The 19,512-nt window shown below is 42.8% G+C and overlaps 1 protein-coding gene and 1 pseudogene across 3 annotated transcripts; one reads left to right on the top strand and one right to left on the bottom strand.

The window, feature by feature from the left end:
- The first annotated feature begins 455 nt into the window (after window positions 1-455).
- On the top strand, window positions 456-11,138 carry AMZ2 (archaelysin family metallopeptidase 2). Of its 3 annotated transcripts, none has more exons than XR_008529099.1 (9): window positions 456-518; window positions 1,396-1,488; window positions 2,020-2,302; window positions 2,588-2,761; window positions 2,845-2,973; window positions 5,396-5,559; window positions 6,698-6,874; window positions 7,816-8,243; window positions 10,769-11,138. XR_008529099.1 is itself a non-coding variant. In XM_054573078.1 (7 exons), the coding sequence occupies exons 2-7, from the start codon at window positions 2,020-2,022 to the stop codon at window positions 7,969-7,971; spliced, it is 1,083 nt and encodes a 360-aa protein (XP_054429053.1). In that variant the 5' UTR covers window positions 533-1,488; the 3' UTR covers window positions 7,972-8,341. The 3 variants fall into 3 exon arrangements, 1 of the variants encoding a protein (XP_054429053.1); XR_008529100.1 differs by lacking the exon at window positions 456-518 and adding an exon at window positions 533-1,307; XM_054573078.1 differs by lacking the exons at window positions 456-518; window positions 10,769-11,138 and having other exon boundaries at window positions 533-1,488; window positions 7,816-8,341.
- A 5,011-nt stretch (window positions 11,139-16,149) lies between these two features.
- Window positions 16,150-18,905, bottom strand: LOC129070177 (retinol dehydrogenase 14-like; annotated as a pseudogene).
- Between the last annotated feature and the right edge of the window lie 607 nt (window positions 18,906-19,512).

Raw genomic sequence — 19,512 nt, forward strand, 5'->3', positions numbered from 1 at the left:
TATATTTGGACCGGGCTTGTTAAATTAGTCACTTTTCAAACCCACGGCTCATCGAGCACATTCACAATCATGCAAAGCTGGCGACGCCAGTGCTGCCCCCAGGGGAACCACTGCCTCCTGACGCAGCCTCTGGCGAAGGTCGCCTCGCCTCCAGCTTCCCCTTGGTCCAGCGACCCAAGGGCAGCCCTGGAGAGAGTAGTAGTGGCGCCCCCGCGAGGGCCAGAGGAAAAAAGGCGGGAGCTGGTTGCGGCGCCTCATCGCCCCCTGGCGACCCTCTTCAGCTCTGGGACACCAGGGCAGCGCCTGGCGCTAGAATTCAGACTCCGTACGGGACAGACCGGAGAACGCTTAGGGGCGTGACAAGGGCGTGGCGCGCTGAAAGGGACTGGGCGTGGTGGGGCGTGACGTTGCTGGAAGGGGCGTGGGGGCGTGGCAAAGCGCCGGCCGCTAGGCGCAGGCGCGCAGGGCTGCCACAGTAGGCCGGCGTTCCGGTGTCGTCAAATCCTGGAGTGGTGAAGGTAGTTCTGTGTATACGTCATAGCCGGGCCGGCTTCCTGGGCTGCGCTGCCGGGTTGTAGAGGGCGACCATCCCGGTCGCTAGTGGTGTTAAGGGGTGAGGCTGTGGGAGGGGCAGCCTCAGCGGAAGCTGGGAGGACAGCGGGCGCGGAGGTGTCTCCGGGGAGGAAGGCCGGGCCCGAGAGGAGGCGCCTCAGGGAGAGGAGACGAAGCGGGAGTCCCGGGGACATCCCCCACTCCGTCCCCGGTCGGGGAGCGGGTCGCGCCCGCACGGGCGAGCCCCAGATGCCAGGTGCTCGAGGCCACCAGCTGCGGTGACCGACTTGTCCCGGCTGCCCGGGATGTGCAGCTTTTAGCGCTGACGGGATTGCAGACCCGCAGCCCACGGAGGTGGCCCTGTTCTGCTCTTGACGCTCCACCCAGAGTTGACCCGGGAGACTTCTTCCAATTAGGCATTTTAAACGCGATTCTTTTTAATATTGGGGCGAAGGCGCCCCTCCTAACACCCTCCCGAGCAGGCCCTGAGATGCCTGTCCTTGCGAGGTAAAGACTCCGGCGGGAGTCTCCCTTCCTAAAGGTGGGACGACGAGAGGAGGGCGCCGCTGGCTCGGCATTTTGTGCGGTCGAAGTCGGAGTTCAGCGCGGCTGCGGGGCAGTGAGGATGAGTCTGTGCTGGGATCAGAGCCCCGACCGTAGAGACCTCAGTTTTGGAATTTCTCGCACGCTCTGCACCCCCAGGATTCGGAGATGCAGTCAGAACAGCCATTAGCTTAAATGTTCCCATCAAAGAGGTATCCGTAAGCTGGACAAATCTAGACAATTAGAAAATAGGGTAGGTTCCAGGCAAATGCCCAATTTTCCCTTTTCCACCTTGAAAAGCCTCGTGATGGAACAGCTGTTTGACCCATTCAGACGCCAGGAGGACGGACGCTCTCCCTAAAAGCAGGACGTGAATGGAAGGGACCTGCCATTGTGAGTCTGGCTTTTGGTTAGTCACCGATGTCCTCCCCAGGGTGAGGTGACCCGCAGATGCTCAACTTCAGTGGCTGAAATCCGTCATCAGCCCGCGGTTACGTTACAGAACCAGCTGTTCTTGTATCAGTTCTCTCTTTGGTCTTGGACATCTTTTGAGTCACATTGGGAAGGATGACTGTTTCTCATGTGGCCTTCTTTCCTGAGTCAATTCACAGTATCCCTATTATTACCCAAATGACAAAAGGAAATTGGAAATCAGGTCATGCCTTTATGGGTTACCACTAGTTTTTTATAATGGGATCAGGTGCCAAAAGAAAATTTCATGATTTTCTTTTCACTTTTTCAGATACCTTCCCCAAGAAATTGATTCGAAACGGGGAAAGCAATCAGTAGTTTGATGTGACCCCTCTAAAGCATAAACAGTCATTCCATTTCGGGAGAAATTAGAGATGCACGTGGTGGATAGGTAGATTAAAAGTCTCCAGCATGGATGTACGTTTTATACTTGACTAACTGTTTTCTTGGTAGATGCAAACAATACGGCACTCGGAACAGACACTTAGGGCGGCTCTCATCTCAAAGAACCCAGTGCTTGTGTCCCAGTATGAGAAGTTTGATGCTGCAGAGAGGCGTTTGATGAATGAAGCCTTCCAACCAGCCAGTAATCTCTTTGGACCCATTACCTTGCATTCTCAATCAGATTGGATCACCTCTCATCCTGAGCCTCCCCAAGACTTTGAAGAGTTTTTCAATAATCCTTCCAGAAAGACACCCTCTGCAGAGAAACACAGCATTTATATACAGTGCATTGGTACATATTGTAATATGCTGGATTTGGTTTGCTTGCGCAGTAGTGCTGTTGCCAGGGATAGTTTGGGCAGTTGATCTCATCTAATGGTGCAAATTTTGTAGCCAAACTATCTTAAAAGAGGATATTTTGTTTCTAATTCATGTTCACATTAACGAATGATAGAAGTGTTTTGAAAATTTAAAGTTGGGTTGTTTCTAATTCTAAATTTGTAAGTATAGGCTGCGGTAAAAACTCAGTATTTTAATCATCCTAAAGTATGTCTTTAAATTTTCTTCCATATTATAGGATCTCTAGGAAACACCAGAAGTATCAGTGAAGAGTATATTAAATGGCTCAAGGGCTACTGTGAAGCATTTTTCTATGGCTTGACAGTAAAATTCCTAGAACCGGTTCCTGTCTCTGCAACAAAGTGTTCCTTTAGAGTCAATGATAACACACAAAACCTACAAATACATGCAGGTGAATTAAACAACTTTACAATTTTAATTGAGTGAAAGATGTGGAGATGTATTTATAACACATGTACATATCTTTTTGAATAGGGCACATCCTGAAGTTCTTAAAAAAGAAGAAACCTGAAGACGCCTTCTGTGTTGTAGGAATAACAATGATTGATCTTTACCCGAGAGACTCCTGGAATTTTGTCTTTGGACAGGCCTCTTTGACAGATGGTATTCCTTTTTGACATTGTTTATAGAAACTCTCTCAACTTGAGACTATTTGAAGATGTTGAAAGAGGGGGAAAATTCCAACCAATTATAATCTGATACTTAAAACTATATATTTCTGGTGCAGTATCATGCTGTGTTGGGAGGTGTGTTGTTGATAGATTCCGATGATCTGGGTTCTTCCCCAGGTCAGCCTTTCACTACCTATATGACTTTGAAGCTAATAATACCTGTTTCACAAGGTCATTTTGAGATAATTTACATAGAAGTGCTGATATATAAAAAGTGTATATATGCCTGGCACATATACAGGCATTCAGAGCAGCATATGGGAAATGTAAGTACTTTGGTAACAAGCTAAATTAAATAAATAGAAGATATTAGAACTGTAATTAATGTAAGTGAAATTTTGCTAATTGCTTTTTTAATTGGTTTTGTAGTCATCTTGCACAGATGGATTACTCACAGACTGCTTTATAAGTGTATGCTTAACCTATATCTTATTTTATTTTAAAAAGTGAACTTCAATTTTTGTTTTGCGATATAATGAGCTTTGACTAAGTAGAAACCCCGAATGGTCATGTTGGTGGTGGGAAAGGATCCAGAAGAAAATCATATTTTTGCCTATTTTATTTTCTTTTTGTCTTCACCTCTGTTCTCCCACATGTCCATTTTTGCTCTTATTTCTCTACCCTTTATCCCCAGGGTCTGAGACCCATTTGAAGGGGAAAAGTCCAGGGAAGTAAGGGGCGTCCATTAGTGTCCTGAGGACGGTGAGTAAGTACCAGGGACTGTAATGTATGAGTTCCAAGTTACTGTCTGGATGAAAACTTAGCTTCTCTCTGACAAATGTTTCTATTAGGTATCTCTTTGTCTTACACATTCATCATAGGCAGGGGCTCCGGGCAGTACCCCTTCATCCTCAATTCTCTATTACATTCTTATAAGCTCCCCAACCTCCCCATGACGCTATCAATACATTCTCTTAGAGACTTAGGTCACTGCTGTCTTCCTGAGTTCTGTATGAGCTAACTTTCTATCAAAAATAAATTTGTATGAGCTAAATTTTCATCTTTCCTTTTATTTTTAACGTGGTAGAGATGGAAACATTTTAAGAAATTAAACTATTTATGTAGATATTGCTAGTTAATTTATCATGTGCATTTGAGGAGGTCAGGAAGCATTCTCCAAAATGTTTCTACTTTAACTTGTTTAAGTTCCTTAAATATTGCATCGTACATGAGAAGTAGTAGTAAGCTAGCAGCATTGATCTGCTAAGCAGTGACACAGTATCTTATAAGTGACTTTATTCTCTCCAACTTTACAGAGATTTGTGTTTTTAAATTGAGAAATATTTAATTATAAAGAAAATAATCTTTTATTTTTTTCATTTATTTAGGAAAAATGGTTCTTACTAAACGTATTGTACTGAAATATGTACACACTTCGTGGCCAGAAGAGGTTACTTGTGACGCATGAGTAGATTCCCTTTTTTCTTGCAGAATGCTTTCTCTTCCTAAATTTCAAATACCAGTGGACATTTTCCTAGAGTGGGGTGAGGAGCATTCTTTTTGGATTGAGTGGGATTGGACAACCTTACTATGAAATCATTTCCGTAACAAAAAAATCCTTAGGACTTTCCATAAACAACTGGAAAAGACACATAAATAAAAGTGATAATGTAAACAAATCAAGTTATAAAGCCATCCCCTTTAGAATGAGTTGAAAATCATTTAGAGAGAGTTGAAAATCTCTGCCCTCCGTGCGTGTGAAGATGGTTTGGACAAGCCTAAGACCTAACACAGGAAGTCAGTCACAAGAAGGTTTATTCTGGCCACCCGACCCCAGCCACACAGGAAGAGTTGTGCTGGGCTTCAAAAGGGGAAGGAGGGGAAGAGGGTCTGTCCTCTCTAGAGGCTTGGTCCAAAACACGGTCTCCAAAGCATCGGGGGCAGTGGCAGGGCCCCTTTCCTCAGTAGCATGGCACGCGGCAAGTACAGGCACCCTCACTGACACAGGCCGCAGAGATCTGTTTGTTGTGTTCTGAAAGAGAAAAATCATGAGGGCGGGTGTTCATGTGGTCCTTGTCATTATTCCTCCTGGAGTGCTCGATTTGGACTATCCTTTGAGAAAAAGACTTCTGTTGTGGGCAAACAAAACCCTCTGGAGCTTCTAGTTTGTCAAGAATTTGACCTCAAGACGAGTGAGTTTTACAGGGCAGGGCAAATTGGGTAGAAGAAGGAGGTTTTGATAGGGAACCTGGAGCAAACTCTTCCTTTGTCGTGGTGAGCCTTAAGCATATTGGACTCTGCACACGGGAGTACGGCTGTGCACTCCCGGACCGGATGCCCTAGCAGGCTGTGTTTTGGGCTTTCCTTCAGGCATCTTACTCTCAATCCTCTGTTGCTTGTCCTTTTCTTTGTAGGTGTGGGGATATTCAGCTTTGCCAGGTATGGCAGTGATTTCTACAGCTCAAGCTATGCAGGCAAAGTGAAGGCGTTTCAGAGAAAATCTTCCAGTGACTATTCGGTTTTTGATAACTATTATACTCCTGCAGTGACTAGTGTTTTGCTGCTTCGGTCCTGTAAGGTGAGTTGTTTATACGATCCAGCAGGACTCTATTTCAAGAGATCTTAATTCTCATTCTTCTCAATTTTACATCAACATTCCTTAAGGTAATGTTATAAATGAGTTTGTATCATTTTTATACTGTTGGTGGCTGTTGTTTGACTGAAATTATCAATAAAAACAATTTAAATGGATACCTTAATATCGAAATTTATAGTACCCGTGCCAGTTTTTTGTCCTGTTAGTTACACACAGACTTGGCTGTACCCACCTCCTCACCATTAGATTAATTCCAGAATTCTGGTATGAGTGGGTAACCTACCCTTCCAGGCTGCTGTGGTCATCAAGGAAACCTACTTTCCAGGGGCCTGGAGGACCTTTGTTCCCTAGCCTCTCAAGGAGGATGGCCTTTCTCTTGGTCTCCAGGTTGCCTTCTACTATAGTTGGTTCTACTGACAGTTCCTGATATTGACTCCACCACTGCTTTTTAGAAAGGCTTTCTCATTTTATCCATTTCCCACAGCCAAGGACATAGGCTTTTCTTTTCACCAGTACTGTCTGTGGGGTTTGAGAACTACAACTCATAGAGTTGTTTTCAATGTACGTTCCCTGCATCAGCATCACTCCATATGCTTGTTAATATTCAGGTGAAGCCTCTCCTCCCAGACCTACTGATACTGCATCTTGGGGGAAGGGCTCCAGAATTTAAATGGTTAGAAGTGTTTCACTACTCTAGAGCAGTGGCTTTCACCCAGCAGCAGTTCACCCAGAGATCATTTGGCAATATGGGGAGACATTTCTGGTTGTCACAGGAATGGATGCTACTGGCATCTAGTAAGTAGAAGCAAGGGAAGCTACCAAGCATCCTACAGAGTCAGGATAGCCTCCTTCCTTCAAAGGAATGATCGCAAAGTATCAGTGGGTGTCAGGACTGAGAAACCCTGGTCCACAGGTAATTAAGTGGTTAAATATAGTGAGGAAAGGAGTAAGACATTTAAGGAAATGAAGGGTTAAGTCTTTGGGCAGACAGTATTGGTGATGACTATAAGGGAGTTGATTCCTATAAATTTGTTTCTTGGAAAAGTAAGAAAAAGAAGGGGTATATGACTCATTGTTAATAATAGTGGCACTATAAATCTTCAATGTGAATGTCTTGCAGACTTTAACCCATGAGATTGGACACATATTTGGACTTCGACACTGCCAGTGGCTGGCATGCCTAATGCAAGGTTCCAACCACTTGGAAGAAGCTGACCGGCGCCCCCTACATCTGTGCCCTATCTGTTTACGCAAGTTGCAGTGTGCTATTGGCTTCAACATTATAGAAAGATACAAGGTAATTTGCGGTGGTGCAGTCAAAAAGGGGAAGTGGTTATATAGGTAGCAAAGTACATAATCTATTAGGCCCCTCTCTGGAGTTGTCATTTATCAGAGGAAATTAGTGCAAAGATAAGCAGGAAACTGTGGTTTAAAAAAGAAAAAAACAAATATCCTCCAAAACTTTGACTTGCCTCTGAGTGCCTTACACTTGTAGTGCAATGAGAAATGGTGGAAGAGGTTTCTGTATTTGCCATTCATTTAAGGCAGGAGAGTCTGAATGTTCAAAACAATAAATATTGATATGTGTGGCAAAGTTCAAAAACTCTATAAATATGTGGAGGTGGTTTACCTTACCAAATGTGGGACTGAAGTATGATATTCATTAGGAGGAAAAGATGATTTTAAGGAAGAGGCAAAAACATAATCCCAGTGTGTGTGAATGTGTGTGCCCACAAACATCAGTATACATCAATTAACTGCTCATGGGCACAACCAATCATTCAGGCGACTGCAGTACGTGTCTAATGTATCTTCATATACATATGTCCTCCCTTAATTGTGTGTATACTTACGTGTGCAAACACATTCACATCAAATAAAAAGCACAGTACAGTGCCTTGTGGAACATTTAGCAAGTTGAGAAAAGAAAATTATTTTCCAACCCTAAAAAACTAAGGATTAGTGTATTTCTTTTTAGAAAAAATTTATAATTTATAGTTTTTTATGACTGTAATTTATAATTATAGTTTGCATATTTTTGACATATATTCTTTTACTCAGTATGTCCGCATAAGTGGTTTTTTTCATGTTCATATCCATCTTTATCAAATGGATCATCTTCCTGGGGTAATCTAAGTCACTGATTTAAAAGCCTGGTTTAGAAGCCAGTGTTTTCCTTTTGCCTAAACTATTTAGCTGTGTTTTGTTAAGATATTAATCTCTTTTCTTCTTTCCAAGGCGCTGGTGAGGTGGATTGATGATGAATCCACTGACACACCTCGGGTCACTCCAAAACATAGTCGTGAGGATAATGTGAATTTGCCAAAACCTGTGGAAGACTTTAAGGAGTGGAAAGAGTGGATAATAAAATGCCTTGCTGTTGCCCAAAAATAAGAACCTTCATATAGGTGTAACTAAAATAAACACTTGCACATTATGCTTTCTTTTGGATTGAGTACTTCATTGGAATAAACTGTTTACTGATTCTGCCCTGTATCAAAGTAACAGAAGCACCTTTAAAGCACTTGAACTTGAAATGAAGCTCATTTTCAATGATTAAAACTCTAGACTCTTTCATCTTTGTGGCCTGGTCTGTGTCAGCAAGCACATTTCTATTCTTGAAATATGTTCATGTCTTCTGTGAAAGCCAGGACCCTCAGTAACTAGTAAGTAAACAAATAGTGTAAATAGCTGTATATGTCCCAAGAAAGGATTTTCAAGGACCCTAATTTCCAGAGGGTGATTTGCTTCAATTTTACTCTTTTAAAGAATATATTTTATTGATGGTGCTATTACAGTTGTCTCAATTTTTTTCCCCTTTTGCCCCCCTCTGCCCAGTACCCGCTTCCCTCCAGCAATCCCCCCTTTAGTTCATGTCCATGGGTCATGCATATAAGTTCTTTGGCTTCTCTACTTCCTATACTATTCTTGACTTCCCCCTGTCTATTTTGTATTTACCAATTATGCTTCTTAATCCCTGAACCTTTTCCCTCATTCCCTCCCTTCCCCCTCCCAGCTGATAACTCTCCAAATGATCTCCATATCTATGATTCTGTTCCTTTTCTGGTTGTTTGCTTAGTTTGTTTTTTTAGATTCAGTTGTTGATAGTTGTGAATTTGTTGCCCTTTTAATGTTCATAGTTTTGATTTTCTTTTTCTTAAATATGTCCCTTAACATTTCATGTAATAATGGTTTGGTGGTGGTGAACTCCTTTAGCTTTATTTTGTCTGGGATGCACTTTATCTGCCCTTTCATTCTAAATGATAGCTTTGCTGGATAGATAAATCAAGGTTGTAGGTCCTTGCTTTTCATCATTTTGAATACTCCTTGCCAGTCCCTTCTTGCCTGCAGAGTTTCTTTTGAGAAATCAACTGATAGTCTTATGGGAACTCCTTTGTAGATAACTCTCTGCCTTTCTCTTGCTGCTTTAAAGATTCTCTTCATCTTTAATCTTTGGCATTTTAATTATGTGTCTTGGTGTGATCCTCTTAGATCCAACTTGTTTGGGACTCTTTGTGCTTCCTGTATGTCTGTTTCCTTCACCAAATTGGGGATATTTTCTTTCATTATTTTTTTCAATGAATTTTCAATTTCTTGCTCTTCCTCTTCTCCTTCTGGCACCCCTATGATTCAGATGTTGGTGCATTTAAAGTTGTCCTAGAGGTTCCTAAGGCTGTCCTTGTTTTTCTTGAATTCTTTTTTCTTCCTGCTGTTCTGACTGAATGCTTTTTCCTTTCTTGTGTTCCAAATCATTGGTTTGATTCTCCACTTCCTCCATCCACTGTTGGTTCCCTATAGATTTTTCTTTATTTCACTTAGTGTAAACTTCATTTCTGCCCTTATGCTTTTTCCATACTCAGTGAGTTATTTGAGCATCCTGATCACCAGTGTTTGAACTCTGCATCTGATAGATTGGTTATCTCTGTTTCATTTAGTTCTTTTCCTTGGGTTTTGATCTGTTCTTCCATTTGGGCCATATTTCTTTGTCTCCTCAATTTGGCATCCTCCCTTTGCTTCTGTGTTTTAGGTAGAGCTGCTTTGACTCCCTTTAAAATGCACTTGTAAATTGTGTGGGGTGGAGCTTAGGTAATCACCAGGGCAGGGCAACCTGCTTCACCACTTTGTGGCTCTGTGTGGGGGCAGGGCTTGGAGAGGGGACAATGCTGCTGCCTGGCTTCTGGAGGTTTGCCCAGCACTCCCTGTTTCCAGTCATTCAGCCCCTTCTATATGCGACTGGCACCCTTCCAGCTGTTACCCTGGTGGTGACTCCCAGAGTGGGTGGGTTTGGGTACATTCTAAGTTTGTGTGGGCCCTTTAAATGAACTCTTCTGAAAATCTGGCAGTTTTTTCTACCACCCCAAACTTCACTGGTTTTTACAGCCAGAAGTTACGGGGATTTATCTTTCTAGCGCTGGAACCCTGAGCTGTGCCGTGTGTTCTGGGGCTGGGTTTGCTTGCTTGCAAGGTATCTCCCAATGTTTATCCACCACACGTGAAGGCGGACTGCCCGTTGCACTGTCACTGCCTCTGCCTCCCAGTGCCGTGCTGCGCCTCTGCCCCTTCCTGCCCAGCTCGGCGATTCCATCCCTCCTACCTGTCTGGATGAATGTGGCTTCTTTAAATCCTTGGTTGTCAGACTTCCATACATCTTGGTTTTCTCATGGTTCTGGTTGTTACTTGTTTTGAGAAATGGTTGTAATTCTCTCTGTGGTTGAGAGAGGAGGCGAAGTGTGTCTACCTACGCCTCCATCTTGACTGGAAGTCCTGCTTCAGTTTTTCAAAAGAAAACTGAATCATCCCCCTCTGTTAGACCCACCAGGTCACCTTCCCCATTCATATCCATTCTGTGAACTTTCTTTACCCACTGGGCTGCCTTACACCCAATTTTTCTCTGCTTATTGTCAGTTTCTACCTGAAAGATGCAACTACTTGTTTCCAATTTCAGCAGCTTAAAATGGACCTCCTTTCTAGAATATCTCCAAGTGAAAGTAAGAGTGGTACTTGGACTACACCAACCTTTGCTGGTGTTCGTAGTGATGGGGGTTGCCTTGCAATTGCTAGTTTTACCTGACATAGCCATTTGTGAGGGTTCTTGCAAATAGCTAGTCATAATGGTCCTTATGTTTGTGAGTGTTGTTACACTTTCTCTGCGGGCTTAGAACAGGTGAGTAATATCTTTCTCACTTTGCAGTGCTTACTTGAGTGTGGGAGAGAATGTGATGGGATTACCTGCCGCTGTGCCAAGAATGGCCAGAATGGCCTGCTGGTTGTGAACAGCAGCTTCATTTCTGTGGTGGGAAACAGGCTGAAAACCTCGGACAGGACAAACCGCCTCTGCCCAATCAGTGTGTGCTGGTCACAGCGACGAGACCTTAGAGCAGATCATCGGACTGAGTGCTGGTGGGCAGAGGGCGTTTCCCGCTTTCCCATCTTAGCCTTGAGGGTGAAACTTAAAGGTAATTTTTGTTTTGAACTTTGAAACCAATTTTTTTCTTTTCTTTAAGATTTTATTTGTTCATTTTTAGAGAGGGGAAGAGAGGGAGAGAGAGGGAGAGAAACATCAATGTGTGGTTGCATTTCGTGCACCCCCTGTTGGGAACCTGGCCTGTACCCCAGGCCTGTGCCCTACACTGGGCATCGAACTGGCAACCTTTTGGTTTGCAGGTGGGCGCTCAATCCACTGAGCCACACCAGCTAGGGCCAAAATTTTTTCTTTATTATTTATGCAACATGATTTAAAGCATATTTTATAACTGTATCAGTGACTTCCCTTACATTCAGTCCCCTACTAGATTGAGCCTCTAAGTCATTTAGAAAATGGTTTGCCATTAAATCCAATTGGGGAGTGAATGCTTGGTCATTTAATATTGTACTGAGAAGTGAGCCCATGGAGCATGCACTCTATTAATTCTGTTCTGGGTTCTGTTTCCCCAATAACTATTTTTCCCAAATGATGTACTTTCAATTATTGTTCATTCTATCCATTTTTTTTCCATTTTCCTACAAAGTAAGTGCAGTTTTAGTCCTATAGGTCAGCGTTGGTAATAACCTAAAAAGTCAGATTTGGCAAAGTGTTTAAATTGGGGTTACAAGTACTTGGACAAGATGTAATGCCCATTTGTACCTGCTCTGTACTGTGAGATCAGGACAATGATCTGCTATTAAAAAACCAAATCATCCAGTTTTGAAACGAATCAAAAGTTGAACAAACATAAGTTTTTATATAACGGGCATTCACCTAAGTATTGTGAATAAATATTGGGTGGCGGACTTTTGGGCAATTTCTTAGGGTTAAGTTTAAAAATATAATTTGTATACTGCAACTAAATTTTACATCCTATAGATAATCTTTATTTTTAAAAAAATGATTTTTCACTCACTAACAAGCAGAAATCCATGAAGGTTTTGCTCCACAAGTGCTGAAAGAACAAGATATTTAAGAGTGAAGAGAATTAATAATTTTCTACTGTCTAAACACTATTTTAGAAATAGGCTACTCTCTGAAGTGCTATTCACTTTGGCACCTGTGGAATTAGTAGTATCTCGCAGGTCACGGGAAGGATTAAGTGTTAAACTTTCAGTCCCCTAAGACTGTTGATGGGGAGGGTTAAAGAGAAAAGTGTGGCAAGGATTCTACTTGGGGTCCTACCTAGCTTGTTCCACGAAGCACAAGTTCCCCAGATGTGAAGACTTGTAAATGTCTGGCACTTTAGGACCCCATGGTCCGGGTTGTTCCCTCTTCGGAGCAAGCGTGATAAAATCACGCAGGCGGCTGCGTGACTGCCAGCAGCGCTGCGCGCAGGCCCCTCCTTTTCAGGAAGCAGCATCGCTGTCCCTGGCAGAGCCGAATCGGGATCGTGGGAGCCCGAGCCTCAGACTTCAGACCGGCAGCTGCAAGCCAGTTCTCGAGCCTGCCTCCTGATTCTGTCCCGGGGAAGTCCCTTAGCGCTCCAGAGCCGGGGATGTTACTCTGCCTTCCCCAAAGCCAGGTACCTCTGAAGGGACCACCATTGCCCATGCCACACGTGTTGACCCTCACGTGGGCCGCACCCCAGGGGAGGCATTGGAAAATCCGTGTGGTGACGCAGCAGAGCAGTAAGTGGAAACACTTCTCAGGGATAGAACACGCAAACAGTGCTTTCTAAAAGAGAATCTTAGTCAGTTCTTTGGTTCTGATTGATCATCTAGACCAGAAACATCTAATATAATAGAATATGAGCCACATACATAATTTAAATTTTTCAAATGGCCACATTAGTAAATGCTAAAGGAAGCAGGTGAAATTAATTTCAGTCATATATTTTATTTAATCCAGTATACCCTATTATCATTTCAACATGTAATAAATATACAAATTATTAAGATATTTTACATTCTGTTTTCATACTAAGTCTTTTAAACTCTGGCTATTTTTTACCCATACAGAACAACTCAATCCAACTGAGCACATTAAAGTGCAAATAGCTCCATGTGACTCATGGCTACCGTATTGGACGGCCCCAGCTCTAGATTAGTACCATTTTGTAGTCTATATTGAAGGTGTAACTATGAAATTGAATTCATAGGGAAAAAAACTTTTTAAAGTAAAAGGTCTTGCAGGTCTCTGGGCAGTAGAGTAAGTGCTGACATTCAGCCTTCAAGGGTATGAACACTTTCGGATCTTGCTGTTAACCACTGTGGCAGGTTGTTTTTACCCACTTCCCCTGTTATTGCCAATGACCCGGTATTTCCTTTAAATGTGTTTTAATTTTTGGACAGCAAAATTTTAAAGTATTAATAATATGAATGTTGCTGAGTCCATTTCAAAGATGAGAAAACAAGCCCGCACTATCTTAGTAAACTGTGCGCAGTGACACCAACCGCAGAAATGGGAGCATAATCCCAAGTCCCTCTCATTTCCAGTTCTGCTTTGTTTGCACTGGGCCGCATGACCTCCTAAGAAGAAAAATATTACAAGCCAGAAACCTACTGTATTTTTACCGACTGTTTCTAGAAGGGGTTCTAAGATTAAATCTTTTTCAACTTCTTTTCTCTTCACGTGGGATCATCTGGGGTTGATCAAGGTCAGAAAAATCAGACTACTTTACCTTAGCACCAAGAAAGAGGTTCAATATCCAGAAAACACTTGCTAGAAGTTGAGACATTAAAAAAAATGTATAATGGAAAAATGTCTACTAGAAATAGGTTCAGTGAAAACAAAGGCTGCTCCAGCAATATGTTAAAACTCAGAGCCTGCATTTGCATTCCACCCTTGCGGTCATTTCTTGCCACTCTTTAGTCTCTGGTGGATCTGTTTCCTTTGTTATGCCTGACCTGCATATATAGGACGTTATCGCTGGGCACTTGGAGACCTCTCTCAGACGCTGGATCCCTAACAGGCTTTGAGCACAATGCTTTGTGTGCTGCGCCCGGGCAGTCCAAATGCTTCATAGCAGCACCAGACCCTCTTGAGCTGTAATTGTGAATAGATACCAACTTTTTTCTCTTGCAAAAGTCAGTGAAAAACAAAGAAGTCATTCGTTCATTCAGCAGTGTGTTTGGAGCATCACCTACTCTGTGCCAGGCCCTGCTCAACACCTTGGACGTGAGGCAGCGAACAAAAAACTGTTTCCCTGATGGGCTAGTGGAAGAGACCGGTAATAACATGAGGGAACAGATACTTTCATAACCTAATGTCAGCGTAAAGGGAAAGCAGCAAGTGCTGTTTCCAATAGGATAGTCAGGAATGCCTCCTCAGGAGTGACTTTTGCAGGGGACCAAAGGGAAGTGTCACCTCATGTACACATTAAGGGGAGGGTGCACCAGGCAAAGGGAACCTCAAACACCAAGGCCCGATTCTTAGGATTTCAAGGAGTAGTAAGTAGGAAGGCCAGTGCGGCTAGAGCAGCAATACCAAGGGGGAAAGGAATAGCCTCCGTCAGGCCGTACAGGAAGAGCCCGTTGTTAAGGATCGGGTTTTGAATGTGACCGTGTCTGACTTGTGCTTTGAAAGGGTATTGTAAGGCTGCCATCCGGAAAGTGAAGGCCAAGGTGTGGTGGTTGGATATATAGCAAGAGTGGAAGCAGGTAAGCCAGCTAGAAGTTGATTGCAGTAATCGAGCGGAGATGATGTTGGCTTGGATCAGGGGTCCTGGTGGTTTGACAGAAGCAGTCAAGTTCTGGAAATATTTAGGAAGCAGAGCCAGCAGGATTTTGGAGGAGCATGTTTGGAGAGCAGGATCAAGAGTTCTGCGGAGGACTTGTTAAACTGGAAATGCCCAGGTGGCATGGCACCCATGTGCTGTCACCCACGGGCCTGTGTAAGTCCAGAGCTCAGCGACGTGGTCTGGACTTAATGTGGGAGTTGACAGTATGGAGGAGGCACTGAAAATTTTGAGTGAATTCTGGGGGTGTAAATTGCTGGGATATTTAGTGTGCTTGTTTGTTTTTTCCTGAGTTGTTAGAGAGGTATATAGATAATATATAGCTAGCTACATGGCCACAGCTTGTATTTTCTGTCAATAATTTTTTGTGAGCTATATTTGAAAATCTTCCCTGGCTAATGTGGCTTAGTTGGTTGGATTGTCATCCTGTAAATCAAACGGTTTTGGGTTCAATTCCCGCTCAGAGCACATATGCAGGTTGCGGGTTCAGTCCTCAGACCAGGTATGCAGGGGAGGCAGCTAAAGCTGTTTCTTAACATCCATGTTTCTCATCCTCCCTTTTCCTCTCTCTAAAAATCAGTGAACATGTCTGCTGGGGAGGATAAAAAAAAAAAAAACCTTTATAGATAGAGGTTTGGGTTATCAGTTTTGCTATCTAACTTCCTCTTAGGAAGTTCATAGCCACTGAAGTAATTTTGATCTGGGTGTGAGAGGTTTTCGTGCATGAAAAGCCAAGTTTTTTTCTATTCCTCAGGGAGTCATTACAGAAACTGAACACAAGGGGGAGAGAGTTTCCTCACTTACACAGTGGTGGCTGGGCCACCTGTTGGAGCCCTCACTTCTCTTAATACCTTTATCAAAAACATATTTGGTAACAAAGATAAAATCTCTTTTATCAATACAATGTATATTTATAGGAGTGACCTTTTAACATGTTACATGCCTGAATCGTCTTTACACTGGTACTTTCAGTTTCTTTTCTTTTCATCAGTAAATTTATTCCAAGTAAGAATTATACACACACACACCAGGCATATTTTTCCACATAAAAGCCAGCATTGTAATAAAAATATTTAACACTTTGGCCGTGAAACTCAAAGATTAAAAAAAAAACCTTCTCAAGGTGTCTATATTAAGTAACTGAGTTCTGTAATATTTGTAATCTATGTTTATTTAATTATAATTTTGAAAATATAATTATATTGTTTGTTATTCATTATACCTCTTGTATATTTATAACATCTTTTCTGAAATTTTATGTCCTCCAAAATATAACTTTTCATAACTTCAAAATATCCATATGTACCTCTTAGTGATACTATTGTAAAACCAAAATTGTTTTCAGGTAAGTGCTCAAGCCGCATCATTTCTAATCACAGATATAAGTGATGTCCATTTTTTTAAAATGACTTTCTTATACTTCTTGTTCCTACTCTAATATGCCAACTATTACTTCACTTATATCCCAGAGTTATCTTGCAACAGACTCATCCATAGCTTTAGGCAGTAGTCTCCCTCTTTACAATCTCCAAAGGACTTTCTTGGCACATCTACCTCAGGTGAAGAGGCTTAATAAATTGAAGTCTGAGCACCTTCTACTGTTGTTTGGAAAAAGCCCAAGACACCAAATTGAAAAGTCATTTGACCAACAGTAGAATGTGTATGTGTCTCCCAAGATTAGTCCAAACAACACCAGGGTGTAAAGCGTTGACAGTACCATTTGTGCCTTCTAAATGGCATGCTAGTTCCCTGATAAAAAGGATGTTAGCCAGTTTTCTCTGACTATAACAAAAGCTTTCATCATAGCTTTGTTCACTGCTCAAGTCTTCAAAGTTGATGTCTCCATATTTATAAAGTTTGGAAGAAACCGCTGCGGTCTTGCTGGGAGCTGAACTTTTGGGTAGTCCAAAGAGAAGTTTGGTGAGTAGAAAGTGACCCAGATGGTTTACTCCAAACCGCATTGCAGACCCATCTCCATTCTTCATATAGGGCCCTGGAACATCCCTGTGTTATTGATCAAGACATCAAGTCTAGGCTCTTGCTGGAGCATCTTCTGACAGGAGGTGCACTTGGTGGCCCAGTGGCTAGGCCCAGCTCCTTGATGAGCATCATGGGGGCCAGGTCCTAGCAGCCCGTGATCACCGGTGCCCCCATGTGAGGCAGATCTGCAGCTGTGGAGCTGCCCAGGACGTTCTTGGCCCCCTTGGTCAGCACAGCCTTGCTGTGCACGAGGCCTGTGTCCTGACTAATGAAACTTAACCTGTTGATATGATGGGAGAAATAAAAGGACCTAGCACTAAGTCAGATCTCCAGCTTAAGAAGACGCAGGAAAAATTTCTGTCCTGATTCCTCAAATAAAACTGAAAGACATTAAAGGGTAACAGAGTGACTTTCTCTAAATTTATTAGGGAGTTTGTTACAAATATTCAAGCTCTACATGCATGACTTCATAGATTCACACAAGAAATTGAGTTAATGCTGATATTTAGTCTTCTTCTTACATATATAGAAATAACATTGTTACAAATTACAATGGAAAGAATCTTGTTTCAAGTGGCTTGGTTTGGGGTTTTGTCTAAATGTATCATTATATAGTAAAAGCACCAATCTGAGGCCTTCTCAAACAGTGGTTCGGGTTTCAGAACATAACTTGGTAACTTTATTTTTCATGTAAATAAGGCATAACTGGATACATATACTAATGCTGAAAATACATTTTATCAAAAACATAAGTACAAGTATGTGGGTATACATGGTAGTTGAGATTTACTTCCTTTTAACAAAAAAATTAAAGGGCATATGATTACTATCGAATCTAAATCAATACTTCCAATCATTTCTGGTAGGAAGGTCATCTTCCTTCTCCTTTAAACCAACCACTGCCACCAACTGAACAAAGATTTTCCTAAACAACCTCACTTGAGTGATTTACCAGAGGATCCTCACTTTGTAAAATATCAGTATGTGCCAAAGACACTTAAAACAAAAACAAATGACCTTTTTCACTCCACATTGCCTTCTTGGTTCGTGGTTGCTCTCCAGCCATCAAGTGCCCTTTCCAGACAGAAAGACTGAAATGAAGGTTTGGACTTAATACAATATTTGGCAGACAGCAATGATTCAGGTTATTAAAAATAATATTTAAGTGGCAGAGGCACTCTTTGAATTATTTGGACCTTCAGAAAACATCTGACAGACCTTCTCCCTGTACAAAAATCAAGGCCCAAATTTGTGGTGGTCTTTGATTTATAAGGCAACTCTATGTACTATAAATTTCTTCAGGGTCAACAAAGACACTTGGGACATTTCTTAAGAAGTAAACAAGAAGACATTGAGATTTAAGAACAGAATGTAAGAGAATTAGACACATGTTATTCCAAATCTTAACTACAAAGACTTAGAAAATCTAACACATGAAAGAACTTTCCATTTGAATTATATTATTAGAGATTAGGGGAAAATTGGCATAGCAAAAACTATGAGCATCCTCTCCATTTTGTTCACAAAATTTCACCTCCCTCTTCAAAGAGTGATATTTCAAAAGGACCTGGTTTTCATGATATAGGTATAATGACTCCTTGAAATGATTCAAAATACGGTATATAAAGTATGGACTAAAGCATTCAGATTGAACTTTGCAGTTATACTGACTGTCTAATCAGGCCTGCCATTAAGTGTAAGTAAATTACTGCCTCAAAGTATATTCTAGACTTTACTATAAAAGAATGTTCACAAATATGCACATTAGGAAAGAAAATTGCAAGAGCCCAAAATTATACCATATCTATTTTTGTTTTTTAACATTTCTTGGTGGTAGTCAACATGGAGGAACGTGGTGATTTCTGCTTTGTCAGGCAATATTTATGGTTCACATCACTAAACAAATACAATGTAAATAGACTAAGTTTCCTCTTTATACAGGGAACTTATCTCAGTATTCGTGGAATTAATGGTTTGGCCATTCCATAAAACTACGTGCTAAATTTACAGAGACTCCCCACCGAAAAGTCCAGATGTTACCGTGCACGTACGAAGATATTCACTAGCACTAAAATTATTTTAACTCTGTGAATTTAAACAAACTATTCTTTTGTCAAGCAGCACTATATGAAGAACTACTCAAACATGCATGAACTGTCCTACGAACACTTGCACTATCATGTGGGAGACAGCTCTGGAGGTCATGTATGCCAAGGCATGAAAACACTGGAAGTGACGCCCCGCAGGCTGCTATGGCAATGGGTGCAGTGACGGCGCCATTGGCCGCACTGGGTGGGGCCCTGTGGCTGGCAGCTGGGCTGTTCGTGGCGTTCGGCGTCCACCCGATTCGGGGGGGTGGGTCTCGTCGCCCCTTGGCGACCCTCCTCTGCTGGGGGAGACAAGAGCCTGCCCGCCGCAACACCAAGAACCACGCGTCCCAGCGAGGGGCCGGGAGCCAGACTGGCTCAAAAGGCCGGGACGCGGCGCGGCCAAAGGGGCGGGGCGCGCGCACGCAGGGACCGCCCCTGGAGGCGGGCACCGAGGATTGACGGCGAGGGGGTGGTTGAGTGTGGACGTCAGAGCTGGGTAAGGGCTTCCTGGGCTGCTCCGCCCAGTTGTGTAGAGGTCGGCGACGGTCGCTAGTGGTGTTAAGGGGTGAGGCTGTGGGAGGGGCAGCCTCAGCGGAAGCTGGGAGGACAGCGGGCGCGGAGGTGTCTCCGGGGAGGAAGGCCGGGCCCGAGGGGAGGCGCCTCAGGGAGAGGAGACGAAGCGGGAGTCCCGGGGACATGCCCCACTCCGTCCCCGGTCGGGG

The sequence above is a fragment of the Pteronotus mesoamericanus genome, unplaced genomic scaffold (genome assembly GCF_021234165.1).
Source record: "Pteronotus mesoamericanus isolate MK-2021 breed Mesoamerican mustached bat unplaced genomic scaffold, CSHL_Meso_final contig_246, whole genome shotgun sequence".
Taxonomy (NCBI): domain Eukaryota; kingdom Metazoa; phylum Chordata; class Mammalia; order Chiroptera; family Mormoopidae; genus Pteronotus; species Pteronotus mesoamericanus.